At 37.5% G+C, this 19027-nt stretch overlaps 1 protein-coding gene across 1 annotated transcript in view; it reads right to left on the bottom strand.

Annotated features, from left to right (window-relative positions):
- Nucleotides 1-10107: 10107 nt before the first annotated feature.
- Nucleotides 10108-19027, bottom strand: part of gpc5a (glypican 5a) — a 105367-nt gene continuing 96447 nt past the window's right edge. Inside the window, exon 9 of the mRNA XM_034557024.1 lies at nt 10108-10521. Coding sequence (XP_034412915.1) covers nt 10364-10521 — 158 coding nt within the window. The 3' untranslated portion in view covers nt 10108-10363. The remainder of the gene's footprint in view (nt 10522-19027) is intronic.

Below are 19027 nucleotides of genomic sequence, written 5' to 3'. Positions count from 1 at the left end.
TTATCTTTACATTCAGAATTTTTGATTGACTTTCACACAACTGGACAATTTTAGAATTCAATTAATTTCAGTAATTAGTCATTTCTGTTTCTGTCTCAGCAAAGGACTAGTAAAGTATGCAGGCCATACAGTCACCAATAGACAGAAGAGATGTTTTGTGTTGGTAAATACATTTGGAAATTGATATTGATCAACTCTTATTTTACTGTCCGACTGACTGATGATTTATGCTGCAGTTCAAATACTTTTCTCCAATTTAAATATGTAAAGAGGAGTTGAGCATCTCACATATCAAAGAAGAGATGAGTGCGCTTTTAGTAAGTAGGCTAATGGTCTCCTGGTGGAGATGTATGATCATACGTGTGTTAAGCAGATCTGTCTCAGTATGGCATTAAGCCAAAAAAGGTCAACTGTTGGGAGTAAAATTAGCAATTTTTTCCCCATCCATATCTCGTTTAGCTTCCCAACAGTTTGTTCTTAGCTCACTCACATGAATGGGCATTTATAGCAAGGGAAAATATCCTCTGGATTTGTAAAACAGTCAATTTAAAATTAGGACTTTTATTTTTTAATAAGGGTTTGTTCTTGGATGTTGATTTATTAAAAAAATATCCAGTGATTTTCACAGGGCTCAAGTTGTTTTCTACGGACAACTCACTGACTTCCTGTCAAGATTATACTTCCTGTTTACATCCCCCAAAACATCCTGATAAATGTTTTTTTCCATGGAAAGTGTTGGAAGGGAGGCACATGAATGTATAAAGACAATGGAGAGACAAAGTTGTATACATTTTGACATTGAAAACTTTTTTTGTAAGAAATACTGTAATAAGTGGAAAACACAAATTAAAATCCAGAATTACATTTATGCCATTGTAGTAAAGGTTTTGAAACTGTATTTAGACAATTTTGTGGGAAAATAAAATGTACAGAAATATATATTGTAACCTTTAATATTAATATATAGAAAATGTGAATAAAAGAATTCAAAAGTTGTTTTAGTGGCAAGGTAACAATTAGCTTAGCATTAAACTGGAAGTCGTAGAAAACCAGAAACCTTTGTCGTCCTATAACTGCAGAGGTTGCCAGGTAATACAAGTAAATTAGTAAGCGTTATGCTGCAATCTTTTTTTTTTTACTTTTGCTTTGCTTTTTACTTTTGCTTTGAACGCAGCATTAAGGTGCTTGTCAACATATTGATATTTTGACAGATCCAGGCTAACAGTTTCCAGTATGTATTCTAAGCTAAGCTAACTGGCTGTATTTAGTGTATAAACATGAGATTGGTATCAATCTTTTCATCCAAATCCCAGAAACAAAGTGAATAAATGTATTTCCCAAAATTACAAACTACTTCTTTCAGACACAGCTTACTGTATTACCTTGAGCACAACACATCTTATTAGTAGATTATTTGTTATTAGTCATTAGAAAACTTTAGCTCTTATGTTGTTTTTCTTGCATTCATTTTTAAAGACCTTTGTCATTGCACCCGTACAATTATAGTGGTCGCACTAGTTTCAACAGTACTAAATAAATCATAAATTGCCTCAAATAGACTTCCCACCAATACAGATCTGGCAATGACACAAATGCCTTTTAATTGTCCTTCACAAGTCATGAAACTCAATGTTTCCTCTGAAAGTAGGGTGGTGACTGTAAATATTAAGGTCTGAGGACATTGTTAATGGATTCTCTGATGACACATTTCATCCACGCACCGATTGTAATTGCTTTTTACATGACAAGTAATAGTGCAAGGGCTTTAGAGACGCTGACAAATCCCCTGGAAATAGAAACCTATGAAATTAAACCTCGGTTTTCAATTTTCACTCCCATAAGAGTTGAGCAATTAAATGGATTCAACCCAGTACAGAATAATAAGACATAAATAAGTTTCAGAGTGAATCTAAAGTACCATAATTTCTTTTGGACTGGCTTCATTATATACTTAGATTTGTGGATGTTTTAACAAATTAGATCAGATGCTGATGTTTTCTCCACCCACTCTGTGTTTAGGCTTCACCAAGACGTACCTGGTTCCTGTGATATTCATATGACCTTAGTATGTGTGTATTGTCTTTGAGGGGCTCATCCGACACCTGCAATTCAGAATGACAAGACTGTGTATGGCACATTGAGGACATAAGAGCAAGGCCTGGGAAGGTTCATGGTGCTTTTGGCTGTCTCCAGCCTATCTGGAAGTCAAAACTATACAATAGCAATGTAAATCCAGTGTTGTTGTGTGGGGCTTGGAATACTGACCAGTTTCAACATGTCACATGAAAAATATAGATGCCTTCCACAATGGATGCCTTGGGAAAAGCTGCAGCACTTTCTGCCCTGAGGCGATTTTGGATGTACAGATATACAAGATGACTTAGTGCAACAGCCAGCTGGAGATCACACGCCGCTGAATTTGATGGCGAAGATGTCTTCACAGTGGCCCAGTATCAAATCCCAAAGGCCGCAGTAGGATGGACTCGAATCGGGAAAAGGAAGCAAGGTCGGCCAAAAACAACTTGGCGATGAACTGTGACAGCTGAGTTTAAGGTGATGCACGAGGCACAACATGCAGCACGAGATCGGTCTCGAGGCAGATCGTCAAAGCTTGATGTCTCATTAGGGAAGAAGAGGGTTAACTTACTGCTTTGTTTGAGGACGAAGCGTCTTGTGAATATGTATTTCCATCGCGCTTCATTTGAAAAAGTTCCCCCCTCTGTCGACGCCCTAACCCCATTTCAATCATGTTACTTTTGCAAATACACTTTAGTTTTTTTTCCGTTTCATACATTGACGTTTTTTAAATAATTCTCACTCCATCTCTCTCTCTCTCTCTCTCTCTCTCTCTCTCTTTTTCTCGCTGCCGTCTTTCTCTCCCTGGATTTAGGATAAAGAATGAATTACACAGCAGCACAGTCCTGGATAGCAGAGACAGAGATTACCCTCCCTGATCTTTCTACAGACAAGAAATAGTTCAGTGCAAAACCTTCCCTGAGGGCCTAGCCACCTGAGTACTGACGGACGGCGTATTAGCACGTATCAGAGAAGAGAGAGGAAATGGTTTTATCCCTTTTGACCCACCACTTGACTTGTGCAAAGAGAGAAATCTGCAGTAGATATTAGGCTTGTCACCAGACGGATTTGTTCTCTGAAAAAAAAAAGAGGTTTTGCATACTGCCGTGTCACAGTGCCAACAGGTAAAGCATGGCGCCTTTTTTTGTTCTTTTGTTTAAACTGACAAGAGACAGAGAAAAGAAAAAGGCTGAGCTCCCAAAAGAGCCCAAATTAGTTGGCTCTGAACATACATTTTTAGATGCGTTCAGGCTTTTGTTGGATATGTTCATGAATTAACAAATATTAATACATTAAAGACTTGCAGAGAGAGAACTGATTGTGAACCAGCTAACAGCAACGATAAATTCCCCTGTATGTTAAAGAGAATGTATTCTCCTCTTTATAATTACCTATTTTAATATCTAATATATTAACACAGAATTCCAATTATACTTATTAGCTGATTGGCAAAGTTAAAATGCAGCCGATCAAAGTTGTAATCTAGTGACTAATAAGGAGGCCCTTTAGACTGGGACTAAGGTGTGAAATGTAAATATTTACGATGTTTTCCACACGTTTTTAAAAAAAGTCTTCTGCTCTGGAGTTTTCTGCTCTTACCTCTTCCAGATGCACCTCGTCATGTCGTGCTCCATTGAAGGGACAGCTAAACCCAAAATCAAACATACTTGTGTTGCTATTTATCAATCTAGATATTCATAGCTGATATCTTCAAAACTATAGGCAATTCACAGCTAAACCATCTAGATCGATAAATAGCACTACAGGCATGAGGAACAATCTATATTAGATTTTGAGGTGAACTGTCCTTTTAAGAACAATTCTACTTATTGTATCTACTTCTACGTATTTTAGACAAACTGCCATGAAGAGCAAACTCTTAATCAGTTCATATAACCGGGTTATCTGTGGGTAATTTGTCTGTTCTTAATGTCTGTTATAATCTTCCATGTGAGTTTCACACTCTAAGCACTGGTATATCCTCCTGTGTTCTTTTGCATCTTTCTTAAAATGTTCACATTAATATAATTGCTTGTTGTCAAAAACATCACATCCTCTCCATCTCACATCTTACTTATCGAGTTGCAAAGGCATGTTAAAAGTGCCATCCAAGAACTTGATCTACAAAATGTCGAACCAGTATAAGCTGCTGCTTCACTAACTAATTAAGAAGCATGAATAATGTATTGGATTGTGTCATAAATTGAAGTGGCAGTTAGAGGATATGTCAGACCTCAGTCACGAACTGGCGTAAAGAGTGGCACCCACCTTTCACCAGCTAACTCTGAGAAAAGAAAGTGGGAGGAAAAGGAAAGCAAGGGGAAGAGATTTAAGCATGACTTATATGATCTGAAAATCTGAAATTCTGAAGTTTGGCATGTCTGGCAAATGGGTCAGTGTCCATGGGGATGGTCTTAGTAGTGGCAGCCATGCTTGTGTGAGCTGTGATAAGTAGGTCAGTAAATAAAATGGAGCTCTTCCCCGGAACATCATTGAAAGTGATGATGCTAAAGTCATTTGCATGAATAAAATTTGATGTTTTTGATTTAGGACAAAGAAATATAAAAGCATTACGTGAATTATGTCGGAAGTTGTTGTTTTGTAGTAGTAAAGTGCAAACAAGGGGAAGATTAATTCAGCGTTTTCCTCCCTCCCAATACAAACATTTTTTTTTCCTGCACATGTGTTTTTTTCCATTTCAAGGATTCAACAGAATGTCTTAATATCTCACCGGGCGCCAAATCGTGCTCTACAATATTGGATTGTGTGGCCAACTGACCTTCCAAGAGCAGACATATTGATGAAGACTGTGAAGATAAGACAACAACGTTCTCTCCAGGTGTCTGGCACAAAAAGAACGAGGCAGTCCCTTTCTTTTGTCACAACCTCTTTCCTTTGAAAATGAAGCGTGAACAATATTTGTGTTGGTACTTTGGCACAGAATGGTAGGTAGTCCTTTTTAGTTCATTGAAACTGTTATTCATACCTTTTACTCCTGTTTGTTTCCAGCAAAGTCAACATTTGAGGTCTGATACTAATTCAATATATACGGTAGCCTATTTCCTTCTTTTACTTTATTTACTTACTTATCTTCTGGTGTTTTCTTATCTCCTAGATTGTGCTTACCCGACAGCAAGTTCACTTGTCACCCCAGCAGAACATCATATTACATTTTCATAAATGTTAGACTCCCACACACATATTTCAAGCTTATATAGCTTATATATATTATGTATATATAATAAATAAATAAATATGCCACATACATATACATACAGTATGCGTATATATACATATATATTTACATATATATATATATAAATATGTAAACATATATATGTATATATATATATATACATATATATACTGTATATAAGTAGTTGTAGGAAATATTGTATATATATAGTGCATATATATACAGTATATATATGCACTATATATATGCTCATTAATGGACTGTAGATGCATGTTTGTGAAAATGAAAGAGTGAAAATAATGCTGAAATAGTGAAATAGTGTATCGTTAAACTGAACTTTACCTTAGTGGGAGAGTGAGTCACGAGACAATGAGGAGGAAAGTCAGAGTGATGGAAAGGAAGATGGGTGAAGAGGAAAGTCAGAGATGGAAGGGATGATAGGCTGTATTGTGAAACCTGTGCTGTAGTCCTGATAATCTGGAGGCAGTGAGTGGGTAGACAACGGGAAAACACTATATTGATGGGGCTGTTTACCCCATTCTCTGAGAGGAAAAGGCTTGAACACAGAAAACAAGAGTGAGAAGGCGTAGGTGGTGGGAGATGTGTGTGCGTGTGTTTGTGTGTGTCCCATTGTACATTCAGTTGGCCGTTAATGTCTGAAAACACACGTCAAGAAATGTTATAAGTGCCTCTAGGGCAGCGGGGTGGCTCGGTGAAGTGCTTTTTGACACTGACTGTTTAATCTGGCAATGAAAAATGAAATAAATAAATAGAAATGATACAGCGAATGAATAAATGCAGGTTGTGTACCTTACTGTTGGATCCAAGCTGTGAATAGTCAGTCAAATATACCTGTGATTATTCATCATGTCTACATATTTTTACACTTCACGGGTCGACAGCAGCACTTGACCTGAGCTCCACCTGTTGGCATTGGTACTACGGTCCCCTCCTTCAGTTTGTACAGTACTCTTTAGTGCATGGTAGACAGGTGTGTGTGCGTGTGTGTGTGTGTGTGTGTTCGTGTTCGGTTAATGTGTGTTATAGGTTTGTGTGGGAGGGATTTAACTAAATGTTCACACAATGCTTCACAGACCTCAGAGCTGTTAGTGCTAAACACAGGAGTGGCTTTTCCCTCACACTGAGTGTTTTGATGATGCACATCTTCCTTTCAAATATGTTTTAAAAAATCACAATACATTACTTTGCTGTTGATGCTATTCAAATAAAATAAATAATAATAATAATCAACAGGCTGCACTAATGAACAAAGTACCAGACAAATAATGTTAAATAATTTAAATGTGTAATGACCAAAAAAGGTACACAAAATATCCATATATGGCTGTTTTCAATATAAGAAGATACAAAACACCTGTTATGCAAAGGCGATGTTACTGTAGTTAAAAATGACCTCCTTGACTCACTGAGGCGTACCGTGTTCAGAGTAAAGCTTCTGAAAACACTGGCTTCCCCATGAACATCTCCAGCCCTGTCTGCACCGGGATGATTAGACTCGAGTCTAAACGTTAGCTGTTGTCAAGGTCACAGTAACAATTTTGAGTGAAACAGAAACCTCGTGGGGAATATGAAATTAATCTCTGTATACGTTTAAGCAGGGCTCAGCACTCTTCTCCTTAGAAGTTCCCAGGAGCTCTTCTTCAGTAAGAAGAGATAAAAGCCTCCAAAGACAACGGTCCACACTATCTGAGGTTTTACCTCAGAGAAATGTTGATGACACCAAAGTGTATTGTAATTCAACCCAGCACCCAGAACTTTATTCCAAAAGTACCTGTCTTCACCTATTTTAAAATACAGGAGTTCATTAATATGACCTTTTATTTCGTCACCTCTTTTAAAATACAGGAGTTCATTATTATCAACTTTTATTTCTTCACCTCTGAGTGCAAATGGAACACTTCCCTAGTGTCCAAGTTTCTCAGCTCCCAATTACCTGTAACAAAATACAGAAGGAGGTTTCTACTAAGAATAACTGCTTTTTGAGCACCTTTATAAAATGTAACATTACTCATTTGATTTGTTGATGTTGACTTAAATCAATGTTGAAAAAGTTTCTACATTTCATTGCTTAAATTACTCAGATTTGATTTTACTAAGCTAAATTACTCAGATTTGATTTTACTAACCTACAACATATATATATATATATATATATATATATATATATATATATATATACATAAGGAATTGTGGCTTTTAGGCTGCACACAAGGTATGATTGGATAAGTTTGATTGTTCTGTACAACATCTGACAGACACTCCCCTCTGTCAAATGTCAAGGTACGACTGCAGATAGGGACAGTGGCTCTACCTTTAAGGACAGAGCTGAGTGGTAAATGAGCAAAGATCTAAATGTTCTGCTCCAACGTTGTTCCAACTATCACCTCCAGTAACGAGAAAATGAGTGAGATCACAGATTCAAGGTGTCGAGATGAGATTGCAGCTTGACAGAGTGAGGTGCTCACGATCCTGCTGCTTTCACCACCAAAACAACAGGGACAAGACAACGTCTCACCAAAATAGCGCTGACAGAATCTGGAACCTCATCAAGAAATATTGTATAATATTTATTTTATAAAAAAATTTAAAAAATGTATTGACACGTAATCTAACATACTAATCGGCGGAACAGAAATATATACCATTCTCTGATTATTTGTCCTAGGTTTTGTCTTTTGAATTTCAGTTATAGGTAGTACTCACAGTTCCCAATGATAAGCAGTAACTTATACTGGAGAATACATAATGTTGACACCACGAGAGGGGAGGCCTGCGAACACTTGGGCATTCCTTTAGAAAGAGCCGAGGGTGCTTCTCAGTAAAAAGACAGTTGGGGGGAAAAAAGCATGGATGACAACCTAAAATCTCTGAATTCTGCAGGAGCACAGGTGTCAAATTAAGATATTACAGATTATTACATATACTTTATTATATAACTACATTAAACACTCAATTACAAACTAACAATTCCTAAAATCTTAGGAATTTGCAATTGCTGAGATCTGAGAACGTAGCAACGAAAAAAAAAGGTCAAACAAATAGAAGCAGGCGGAACATCAGTAGCTTTATTCAGATGCAACACCGCAAGTAGCTAATGTCGCTAGTAATTATTGCAAAGGTCATGTTTACAACCGGTCTCATCGTTTCTTGCAATGTTTGACCTATTTTCAGCAATATTGTTGTATTCCAAGATCTCATCAATAACTTTAGTTAATACAATCTTTGAACAGATAAAAAGAAAGACATACCAAGCAATGAAAATGATATCCATAATCAAAATCCTTGAAGAACCATTGTAAAAGAAAGTGCTGCAGAGCTGCATGTATAACAGGAATGTGTTATCAAATAACACATTCACTCTCCGAACACAATAGTTGAGGGTAAACATGTTATTCTGCCACTTTGCAGTGCCTGCAGAGTGACACATGTCTGGATATGAGTGCACATCATAACAACATCGCCATCGCCATCAGCATCTGGCCCCTTTCCTCCCTCCTCTGGATAACTGGCCCAATATGGAGCTATAATAATCATATGAAGACATAAAATTCAACTCTTTAATTTAAGTACAGCAGAACCTGACATCTTATTTAGCCTCAAGGCAAGTGTGTCTCTGTGCCTGCTGCTTGTTATCTAGTTCAAGACTGAATACTATTCTTTAATATTCTTCATTAAGACAGCTGTTTAGAAGACAGACTGACTGATGGTTCCAACTATACCTGGTTTGTTAGGCTTAAACAACTGTGTTAAGGTTGTTAGGTAGTATGGTCATCTGTGATTCTCACCCAACACAAAAGCCCCATATACAAGATATTAGATATAATGCACAGTAAGAAATGATGAGTATAATTAATCTCAAAGTTATCATTTATAAACCTTGAGACTTTAGTTTTTTAAAACAGCTTGAAGCAACTCAAGTGGTTCAAGTGCCCCAACAGCCTTGACTTTAGTAAAGTCTAACCTCGTACATTAAAAGGTAAAAAAAAGACTAATGACATCAATGTCTATGCATGTTTTAAAATAACTGCAGCATGAGGAATTTTGCAGGCTATGATCAGATCAGATCAGATCATATAAAATCAAACAGAGTACCCGGGGAGTTTTTAAGGCCATTTTGAGCCCTCATTGAATATTTACCTTAATGTTTAAACTGTTGTCTATTTACAGTAGCAGCTTAAATGTTTTTCTCATTTATTTCTGTAGTGTCTATATGTATATACTGTATATACCGTATTCTGTATGTGAATAGTGAAATTCGCTTTTAAAGAGTATCATTTTAGCTTCTGCAGCATCTTAATAGTATTTTCATTTTCTAAGCATACGTCAGCCAAAAAACCCACAAATAAAACAAATTATTTTCCTTTTCTGAGAAGCCTGCTAGAAGCACACCAGCAGAACTCAGTCCGATAGGAGGAGCGTTGGATTCTTCCTCGGCAGTGGCTCCAGGACCTATCAGCTCCCATCCAGGCCCGTGAAGGCAGAGCAGGCTTGAGTTTGAAATGACAATAGACTCCGGAAGAAGCTAATCTATTCATAAAGAAGAAAGGAGTATGAAGTCTCTCACTTGCCCCCATGTCCACCTTCCCACCTGTCGCCTCATAATGTCTCTCAGCATTAGCATTACAGGTCAATTTCGCAATAGAAATATACCAATTAAATGGACTCTGGACAGGATGGCAGCTAATACAAGTGAAGAGAAGCAGATGTCTCTAATTCTCTTTTAGTTCTTGCACATTCTCTCTCTCTCTCTCTCTCTCTCTCTCTCTATATATATATATATATATATATATATATATATATGATCGGCTGTCATAAATAAATCATTATTAGGATTATGGATCCCAGGTAAAAATAATGAATATTTGCAAAACTGAATCGTATGTTGTCTTAAGCCACAATGTCTTGTGATTTCCACACTGTTATTAGTGTTCACTCCTACCGTGTCCTGCACTGTGTGGAGGTGATGCTCCATTACATGTTGGAGCTTGACACGTCGCCTGGCCTTTTCATTTCTGGATAAAGGGGCTCCAAATGAAGTCTTGAAAGTTTCCTGCTGCACGAAGGCAGCTGTTACAAGGCCAGGAGCATATGAAAACAAGGCAATATCAAGACCCAGATGGCCCCTCCAAGGCCAAGGCTCCTGGAACTGCCTTCCACTTCTGAATCATCAGCAGGTGGATAATGGTGATGATGATGATGTTTGTGATCTCCGGTCACATCTGGACTCACTGAGGAGAGAGCAGAAACCAACAGGCGGATACACGTTATTAATATAACATCATAGAAGAGGTATTACTGTTTGCCATGTCAACTTAAACAACCAGGATAATGTATTCTGCTTTTGTCCTCTCGTCAGTGTGTCTCAATACCATCTGACTTTCCTTCCCTGTCTGTGGCACTTGTGAACACATCTAAACTTACACATGGATCAGACATATTACATACATTTCATTTTTAAAGTAGGTTAAGGAATTTTCTACAGTAACTAGGCTCTGTCGTTTTTGGGGGTGAATAGTGTATCGTTGGGGGACTATTTTCAGAGGTGGATTAATAAGCATTTGGTGTTCTAATGAGTATTTAAGGCAGCAGAAGAGTATGTGATGGATTGACCCAAAATAAACTCCAGTGCCCATGTTTATTGTAATTGTAATGATGGAATATGTCACCCAGTGTGGCTCATATTTGTGTTTTACTTACGTTTTATTTACAACGATGGAGCTCACATGACACAGAGGATTTATTATGAACTAGGATCATTTGATTTGGGTCTTTTCATGAAATTAGTTGACATTAAATATTAAATAAATATAAATACAAAACATGGCAAGAGAATGAACAGGTGCAGATGTAACAGGAATTGTTCAATTTAATCAGTTAATTGAGTTTTGAAATTATGATTACAAACTGAAAGTTGCTGATTACAAACCATTCTATGAATTCCAAGTGCCTTATTTAAGATTTCCACCCCATCTTTTCCAGCTGCAATATATTAGTGACAAACCATTAAGGGAGTTTATTTGGTTTTCCACCACAATATTTACATTGAGCCGATGCAACTGGGGAGCATCTTCAGCCTCCATCTTATTCCCTGAGATGCAGCACAGAGCAACTTTGTGTCAACAGCCATGTTCGTGCTGAGATGAAGGCATACACGGTAATTACAAATTAGTGTAGCTTAAAAAAAGTTTGGATCAGTAGATGTATTTCTGTATATTATATATTTTTGTATTAAGAGCAGATATATGGTCAGAAAAGACGTGTGTTCTACGATATAAAATATGTCAGCAAATATTCCACAAATATTCAAATGTCTAAGATTTTACGCTACTTAAAAAATATAGCTAATAAGCGGCAAAATGAGATTACTTTTTCACGCTATCCACTGGTGAAGGAAGTCATGCGACCGTGGTGTAGCTCGTTTATATCCTAACATTAGCTTTTTACAATTGTATTCTCCAGAGCTGGAGTTAATGAGCTTTCCAAAAGGCTTAAAACCACCTTATTTTGGAAACATATTGCAGATGCTGCACTGTTTATGCAGTTATGCATTTGCTAATGATGTCATGTTGTAGTCCTTCACATATTGTATTTTTTCACATTCTGCCATCATTATAAATTACTTATTGACATTTACTTTTCATAGCACATGTCCTTTTCGTTTTGCTGATCACGGTACTGCTGGCATTTTGCACAAGTCAGTTCTCCCCACTTTGTTTCTCAGTTTCCTATAAACGATCAGAATGTGGTATTCTTTATTACCATGTCTGTATATTATATATTACCAGAGCAGAAAATGTCAGTACACTCACATAGTCACCTGTCACTCTGTTCACTCTCTAAGTGTTTTTGAGAGGTGCATCAGTAAACCCAAACAAACCTATGAATAATAATAAGTAAGTAGCTGTCAATCCATTACAGCTGGTATCTTTCTTTGACACTTTGGATAAGGTCAGACACAGGGAAATAAAGTAGATACGTTAAATATTCAGCGAAGTATTGTTTTGATTTTGTTTTTGCTCATAGTGAACAGTGCAAGTGAAATGACAACCCTAAACCAAGACATGATAGTGAGGACATAGTATATTGTTGTTTAGCACTTTAGTAGCACTTAAATGGCACTTACGGATATTACTTTGTAGTTTAACGTTATTGAAGAAATTGTACTCGCTTGATTCTTGTTGTTCTGAGTTTGGACTCATGGTTTTATGCACTTATTGTAAGTCGCTTTGGATAAAAGCGTCAGCTAAATGACATGTAATGTAATGTAATAATGAGTTAAAGGTTAAACAATAGAACAACAGTCTACCTTTTATCCCCTAACCTTCAAATAGCCTTGACTTGAACTCAAACACCCTCAACCACCATCTACACCTTTGAAAATGACACCTTAACAGAAACAAATATCAATTCAGACAACTGCACCACACAAGCAGCTGTCAACATCCATCTTGCTGTTTACATCTCTTTGGAAGCCTCAAGAATTGATGGGGGAAATACAGCGTCCCATCCTGAGTAAAATGGAGCCTTCTCTTAAGCCCTGCTCATGTTACCTCTGTATAGCACAGACTCCATCCTGGTTCAGCCCCACTGGAAAGAAGTAAAGCTGAACCCTGATAGATGAACAGTTGCTCCAGGACTTTGCAGTTTCTCCCATACGCCCGAGTCTGTTGTGGGCAGGATTAGTCTAACCCAGACCTTTTAAGAGTCTATAAAGGCCTTGTTATCAAACCTTATCTTACTGGCAGAATAAAAGACCAGCTGCAGAGGCCATTTGAACTCTTCAGTTCCTTTTTATGGTGCAGTCGAAATAGCCTGCTATTACTTTCTCTAAAGAGGGATCCACAGCAATCCCTTGTTGGTGTAATGATCATGAAATCTACTTCATCTAGTCTCATTGTTTGCATTCAAATTAAACTGCATTAATGGTCCTTTTGATTTCTAACTTGCAGAATACACTACATTTGAATGTAGAAATGGAAATGTTTAATACATCCACAGGGCCCATACATGAGCTACCGTTGAAGCATTCGAGTGTGTTTCGAAAATGAACTGCTTATTGATTCATTGCTGAAGAGTCCCCAGAACGGCTATTTGAAGGTCTACAGCTCGCAGATGGTCCGTCTGAGTTTTGCACCCAAGAGCATTGAACTTCAACACCTAAATCAACTCCTCTTACTGAAGCGTCAAGGTTTCTAAAGCAGCAACAAGTTGTAGACAGAAGGACATAATGTATCTTTCAGATGAATACATTCTGCACCACTGAAACCATAAATCTATTTTAACTGCTATGGAAACGCCAAACAACTCCTGCCATGGGAGTAAAACCTCAAACAAATTCATGCACATGAAGTCTGACTTGCAGAGACTTTACTTTGCATATAACCTGCATATCCAATGTGTATATTCATACAGTGTATTTAATATACCTGAGGTATGACTATAGAAATACATAAACGCACAAATGTTTAGTGACAACATATTTGACTTCAGAAAAAGTTAAGAAGAACATTTAAAGGATAGAACTGAAATTGGAGCCATTTCCTGATAAATCCCAATTTGGGTTTATTAAGACCTAATGCAAACCTCTAGTAAATACTGGACACTATTTGGTTTATTAGGACTGGAGAAGGAAAGAAATGCAGAAAGACTGCACTCCACTTTGTTGGGATTAATGTAGCAAACTACAAATGTAGTAATGAAGGTCTCTTCATCTGGCACATCCATACTTGATTACAAACACTGACATGTACATGTTACTCAATATCTCACAGACACACGCAGTATTGACTGTGACTGCTCTGTGGCTATTAATAACCATCATCACTGCTGAATCGTCTGGCTTTGAATGGTTCTTTTAATGAGTGATAATGACGGTCCAGGCGAATGAGCATATTACCCCACTAAAAGCATAACAAAATCCTTGATATAAAAAAACCCACAGCGCACATGTTTCCACCTAAATGGAGTCTGCATCAGCCAATGACTGAAAATAGTTGTAATGGTCTGTCCTATTTTTTGGATCCCAGTACAAATTATTTTGAACATTTCCTTGGAAAGTGCTGCAACAATAACATGGTTTTAGTAACCCTCAGTAGAGAGGTTAGGATATCTGAAACGTTTCTTTGTCTAAAAAGAGACATAGGTCAGAAATAGAGGCTTACAGCTGAAGTGAAATCAATAGAAGCTGATTCCTGAGGACTTGGACCAACAATGATCAATATTACACTAAGTGCACCAGGAAAAAACTCCTAACAAGTGTAGCGATGGAAAAAGCCTTGTGTACGATTATAAGAGCATTCAGAGCTTATTTCCACATCTTCAGCTGGCCTGTTTGAATAACCATGGAAACTGTCAGCTCGTACTTCTGGTGATGAAACAGTGTATTAGGTTATCACAATAATTACTGTTGAAATCAAACTGTGCAGAGAGTGACACGAATAGTGTTTTGTGGTCATTATCTGTTGTCTTAGATGAAGATATAAGGAAAGTATTTCAGTTGTAGACGTGTTCGTAAAAAAAATTGTCAAAAGTCCAGGTGGCACTAAACCTAGCCACAGTAACTTTATTTTATTTATCATTTAAAGACAGATCTTCCATGGCTTGGATTGAATCTCATACATTATTGGAAAGTATTTACGCTTCATGTCGTTAGATTTGGCTGAAAAGGCACTGCTTTCAGGTAGTTATCCAAAGATCTGAGCAGCAATCAGGATTCTGCTGAGAGAAGTGATGTATATGTTACAGTAAACAGTAAGAAATATCTGTACTTACATGTTGTACATGAGAATTAAAATGGACTAAAACTTGAGATGAGGAGGAGGTTGAAGTGGTGGAAAGAGTTGCACCAAGGAATCAGCAAAGTAGTGTAGTAGTGAGCATTTCTATACAAAGTGATTGAATGTTACTGGTAGCTGAGCAGATGGTGCATCAATTAGCCAATGATACTGAGCATGAATGAGACGGCTGAGGTGGATCAGCCCATGTGAGCAAGACTGCACTGCTCTTCCAGGTCAGATACACTATAAAATGATATTCTGATCACATCAAACAGGTTTTCGTCATCAAGCTGAAACAATATTGTTGATATTTAGGCAATACAAGATAGATTTAATTTGGCATTTTATGGCATTCTTGCCTCTTTTTTGCAGTAAAAAAAGTAAAGAAAGACAAGAGAGAGAGAGATAGAGAATGACAGGAGGGGGTCCTGTCATTCTCTCTCTCTGATGACATGCAACAAAATGTCCTACTTTCGCGTAATGAAGTATACGACAGAGACCCAAAATCGTACTACAAATGTACTTTAATAACTCCCTGCTCTGGTTATTTGGCAGATATGTTTGTAACATTTGATAGTATTTCTCCCTTTTATCACCATGTCTTTGCATCTGATTAACAACATATTTTTTTCTTCTTTTTTTAATGGTTTCACGGCTGTTTATGACACACATATCAGACAATGTAAAAGTGTGTGAATAAGTTTCCATTATGCTTATTTTTGTTTTCAGAACTAAATAACGGTTTTGTGAAAAAGCCAAGACCCTTCAGCTTCCTGTCGACCCCCCGGTCTCGGGTGGAAGCTTCACCACCATTAAACCACATTGATTTCTGTGTCATTTGACAGTGTTATTAGACTTCTTACTGCCATAAACCCAGGAACTGAGGGAGCCTCTTCTTTTCAGTCTGCTGTGATCAAGTTAGAGGGATTACACCAGCTTTATATTAAGAAGCAAAAAGCACTGAGTCCCTTTTCTAATTGATCTTTTCATGACTGTTTCTTTATAGTTTGGTGTGAGGAGGCAAAGTAAATAATAGCCCCATTCAGGGGATTTTGGGGTATATTTTAATATGAATCCAACAATAATAATATAATGGATGACAGCTTTTGTTAGAAGCAAACTACTTTTTAGTGCTTGTACTGAAAGAAGTCTGGGGATCCCATCAGCAACTCATTTATAAAAGTAGATGACATATTTTGTCGAAAAGACAATTACAACATTGTGAAGTGTGATTGCTGCAGCCCGGAAGTGTCAAGCAACATTTGGAACGGAGTGAAACACAAAAGACAATAGAAAGGTCAGCATGATATTCCAAATATCTCCCAGTATAATGCAAAACAGTCTCAAAATGTAAGTTAAAAAAAAACACCTCTGTGAAACAGATTTGACAACAACTGGATATTATAAATGTGTTGCATATCAGTATTAGGTTTAGGTTTAGGAAGAAAAACAAATTCTCACACATCACATAATAAGAGGCACATCGTCTGATCCAGATAGATTTGCATTTCTGTCTGGATCGGGACCTTTGACTGAACTGTGGAGCCCGAGGGTATTTTCTTTTCTGGCCAAATGCACTGGTTTACTCTGTCCCCAAGAAATGAGCTTGAATACATATTTAAATACATATTAGAAATATGATATATTTGCACCCCCGCGCCAAGAACAATATCGAGCCAGGGTTTCCTGTGCATTGCTAAAATGATCCGCACACTCAGTCCCGGCCAGAGGAAAGTAATTGGCCGGGCATTTGTTTTTTATTGGCAGTCCCTGACAAGTAATTTGAATGCCACGATGGATTCATATTGGCTATTTCAATACTATGTGATATGTGACTTACTGTAGATTGTGATGATGCCACTTTAAATTAGGTTCGGTCAATATAAATTAATAGTGACCCGGTAATGCAGCCCATTATTTATAAGTATGGCAAAGTATGCTAAGGTCGTACTGTCCTACCCCACTATTACACCTTACACTTCATACACAAACAATTGCATGACCAGCACCATAGACAGCGCTGCACATCAAACAAGCAAGACCTCTATCTACAGTGTGCAGCTCAGGGGACATTTTATTCTACTCTACCACATATCTATTTTCTCGATATTGTCAAACATAGACTGAAAAAGACTCAATATTTTTAACCACATAAAAGCTGAAAGACAATTCATAAAAATGATATAAATATTTTATTGTTGCCTACTTACACTCACTTTTGAAGGTAAGACAATATCCACTTTTAACACCTGTTCTTTACATGTGATATTTGACTTTTTTAATTTAAAAGACTGATTTTTATTTTTAGTAGCAATATGTATATGGTACAATTGTAAAGATGACATACCATATCTCTAGCTATAATGCTTTTGGATTTATTTTTTCATCTGTCCCGTCACAAACCTGACTATAGTTCTAAAAGGGTTTTCATGTGCGACAATACATGTGTTGGTTTTTTTTGTTGCATTTCCTTTACATTTGAACTGATCCTTATTGTGGAGAGTCTGAAACACACAGCATTTAGAAGTTCGCCTGACACAAGCTCCACAAAGTGTGTCATCTTCTCTGGTGCATCTTGCCGGGCAGCAGCCTATTTCAAGAACCTGTCTTCTATCATTTGACGCAAAGAAAAATGGCTGTCTCAACGGATGCTTCTGTATCCCTTCCATCAAATCAGACAGCGTAAGATGGGTGTATGCTGTCGCCATGTCATCGATGAAAATGTTTATGTCTTGCTTTAGCTGCCTGTGTGGTTGCAGATCTCCCGAAACAAGTGCTACATCATCCATAGTACTGATCGCGAACCAACATCTTTGTCCTGCACCATCGCTTCAAGAAGCCATAAGAGCGAGAGGACACAACATTTCCCTCTATGTTCTGTAGGCGATGATACAGAAGGCCTTGAGAAAAGGATCAGTTAAATTAGCCCTGTCACACTTTGAAAACCACATCCTTGGATACACATGGATCACTTACGCACTCACTAAATAAGCACGTATGAGTGCATCTGTACGCTTCTTTATTGATCATTGTATTGCCAACTCCATGTATGGCACATTAAGTATGGCAAGCAGGATAAGTGTTAATAAAAAAGACATGCATATTTCGGCGCTAGTTGTTTTCCACCAGAATGGTATTGTTTACACAAGAACAAGATCAACCGAGGAGAGAAGCTTAATGAAGGTGAGACACCACCTGAGACCTCTCGGAGAGAAGGCTGAGTGCTCCGATTCTCAAACAGTACAATTGAATATATCGCTGTGCTGGAGTCGGCATCCCCTTTCAATTAGATTCAGATGACAAAGAAAACTGAATAAATCAACCCTTTATCCACAAAAATCACATAATTGTCCACAATTTCATTCATTTATATTGTCTGTACAATTACGGCATTTAATGAATAGCGAGTTTACGAGGATGATTGATCCATCGGGAGCTCTCGCTCCCTTATTGTTTTCTTCTCTATTTCTCTTTCTCAAAGTCGCCATAATCAAGAGGTGTCACATCTAAATATTGTAGCTGCCACGTGTGTTTATTGTATAGAAGTGCTTTAAGAGGATGCAATATTAGTGTGCAACACCTGAATGGTTCAAGAGGATTCATTAACCAGCCATAATCAGTTGAAAGTCTCAGTTGTCAAATATTCAGATATTTTATGACTACAAAACTAATGTCATTGCATTCAACTCAGCGGTTCTTTGTGTTTGGTGCTAATAAGTACATGTTTGCATGCTAACACGCTAAACTACCGTGACCAGACGTACCGGTTTGTCCAGGATTGTCCCGGTTTCAAGCTGGTTGTCCCGACGAAACACTAAAACATCCTGGTTTTCAAAAAGTCTCTGACAAATTGGCAAGTTTTTCACGACATTCAAATTAATAATGTTAGACCTGTTTTCACGTCATGTTAAGGCCGTCACACTAACACTCAGCTTCACACTGTTGTCAATGTGACAAA

The sequence above is a fragment of the Cyclopterus lumpus genome, chromosome 3 (assembly GCF_009769545.1).
Source record: "Cyclopterus lumpus isolate fCycLum1 chromosome 3, fCycLum1.pri, whole genome shotgun sequence".
Lineage (NCBI taxonomy): Eukaryota > Metazoa > Chordata > Actinopteri > Perciformes > Cyclopteridae > Cyclopterus > Cyclopterus lumpus.
This window is presented reverse-complemented; position numbering and strand designations above follow the sequence as displayed.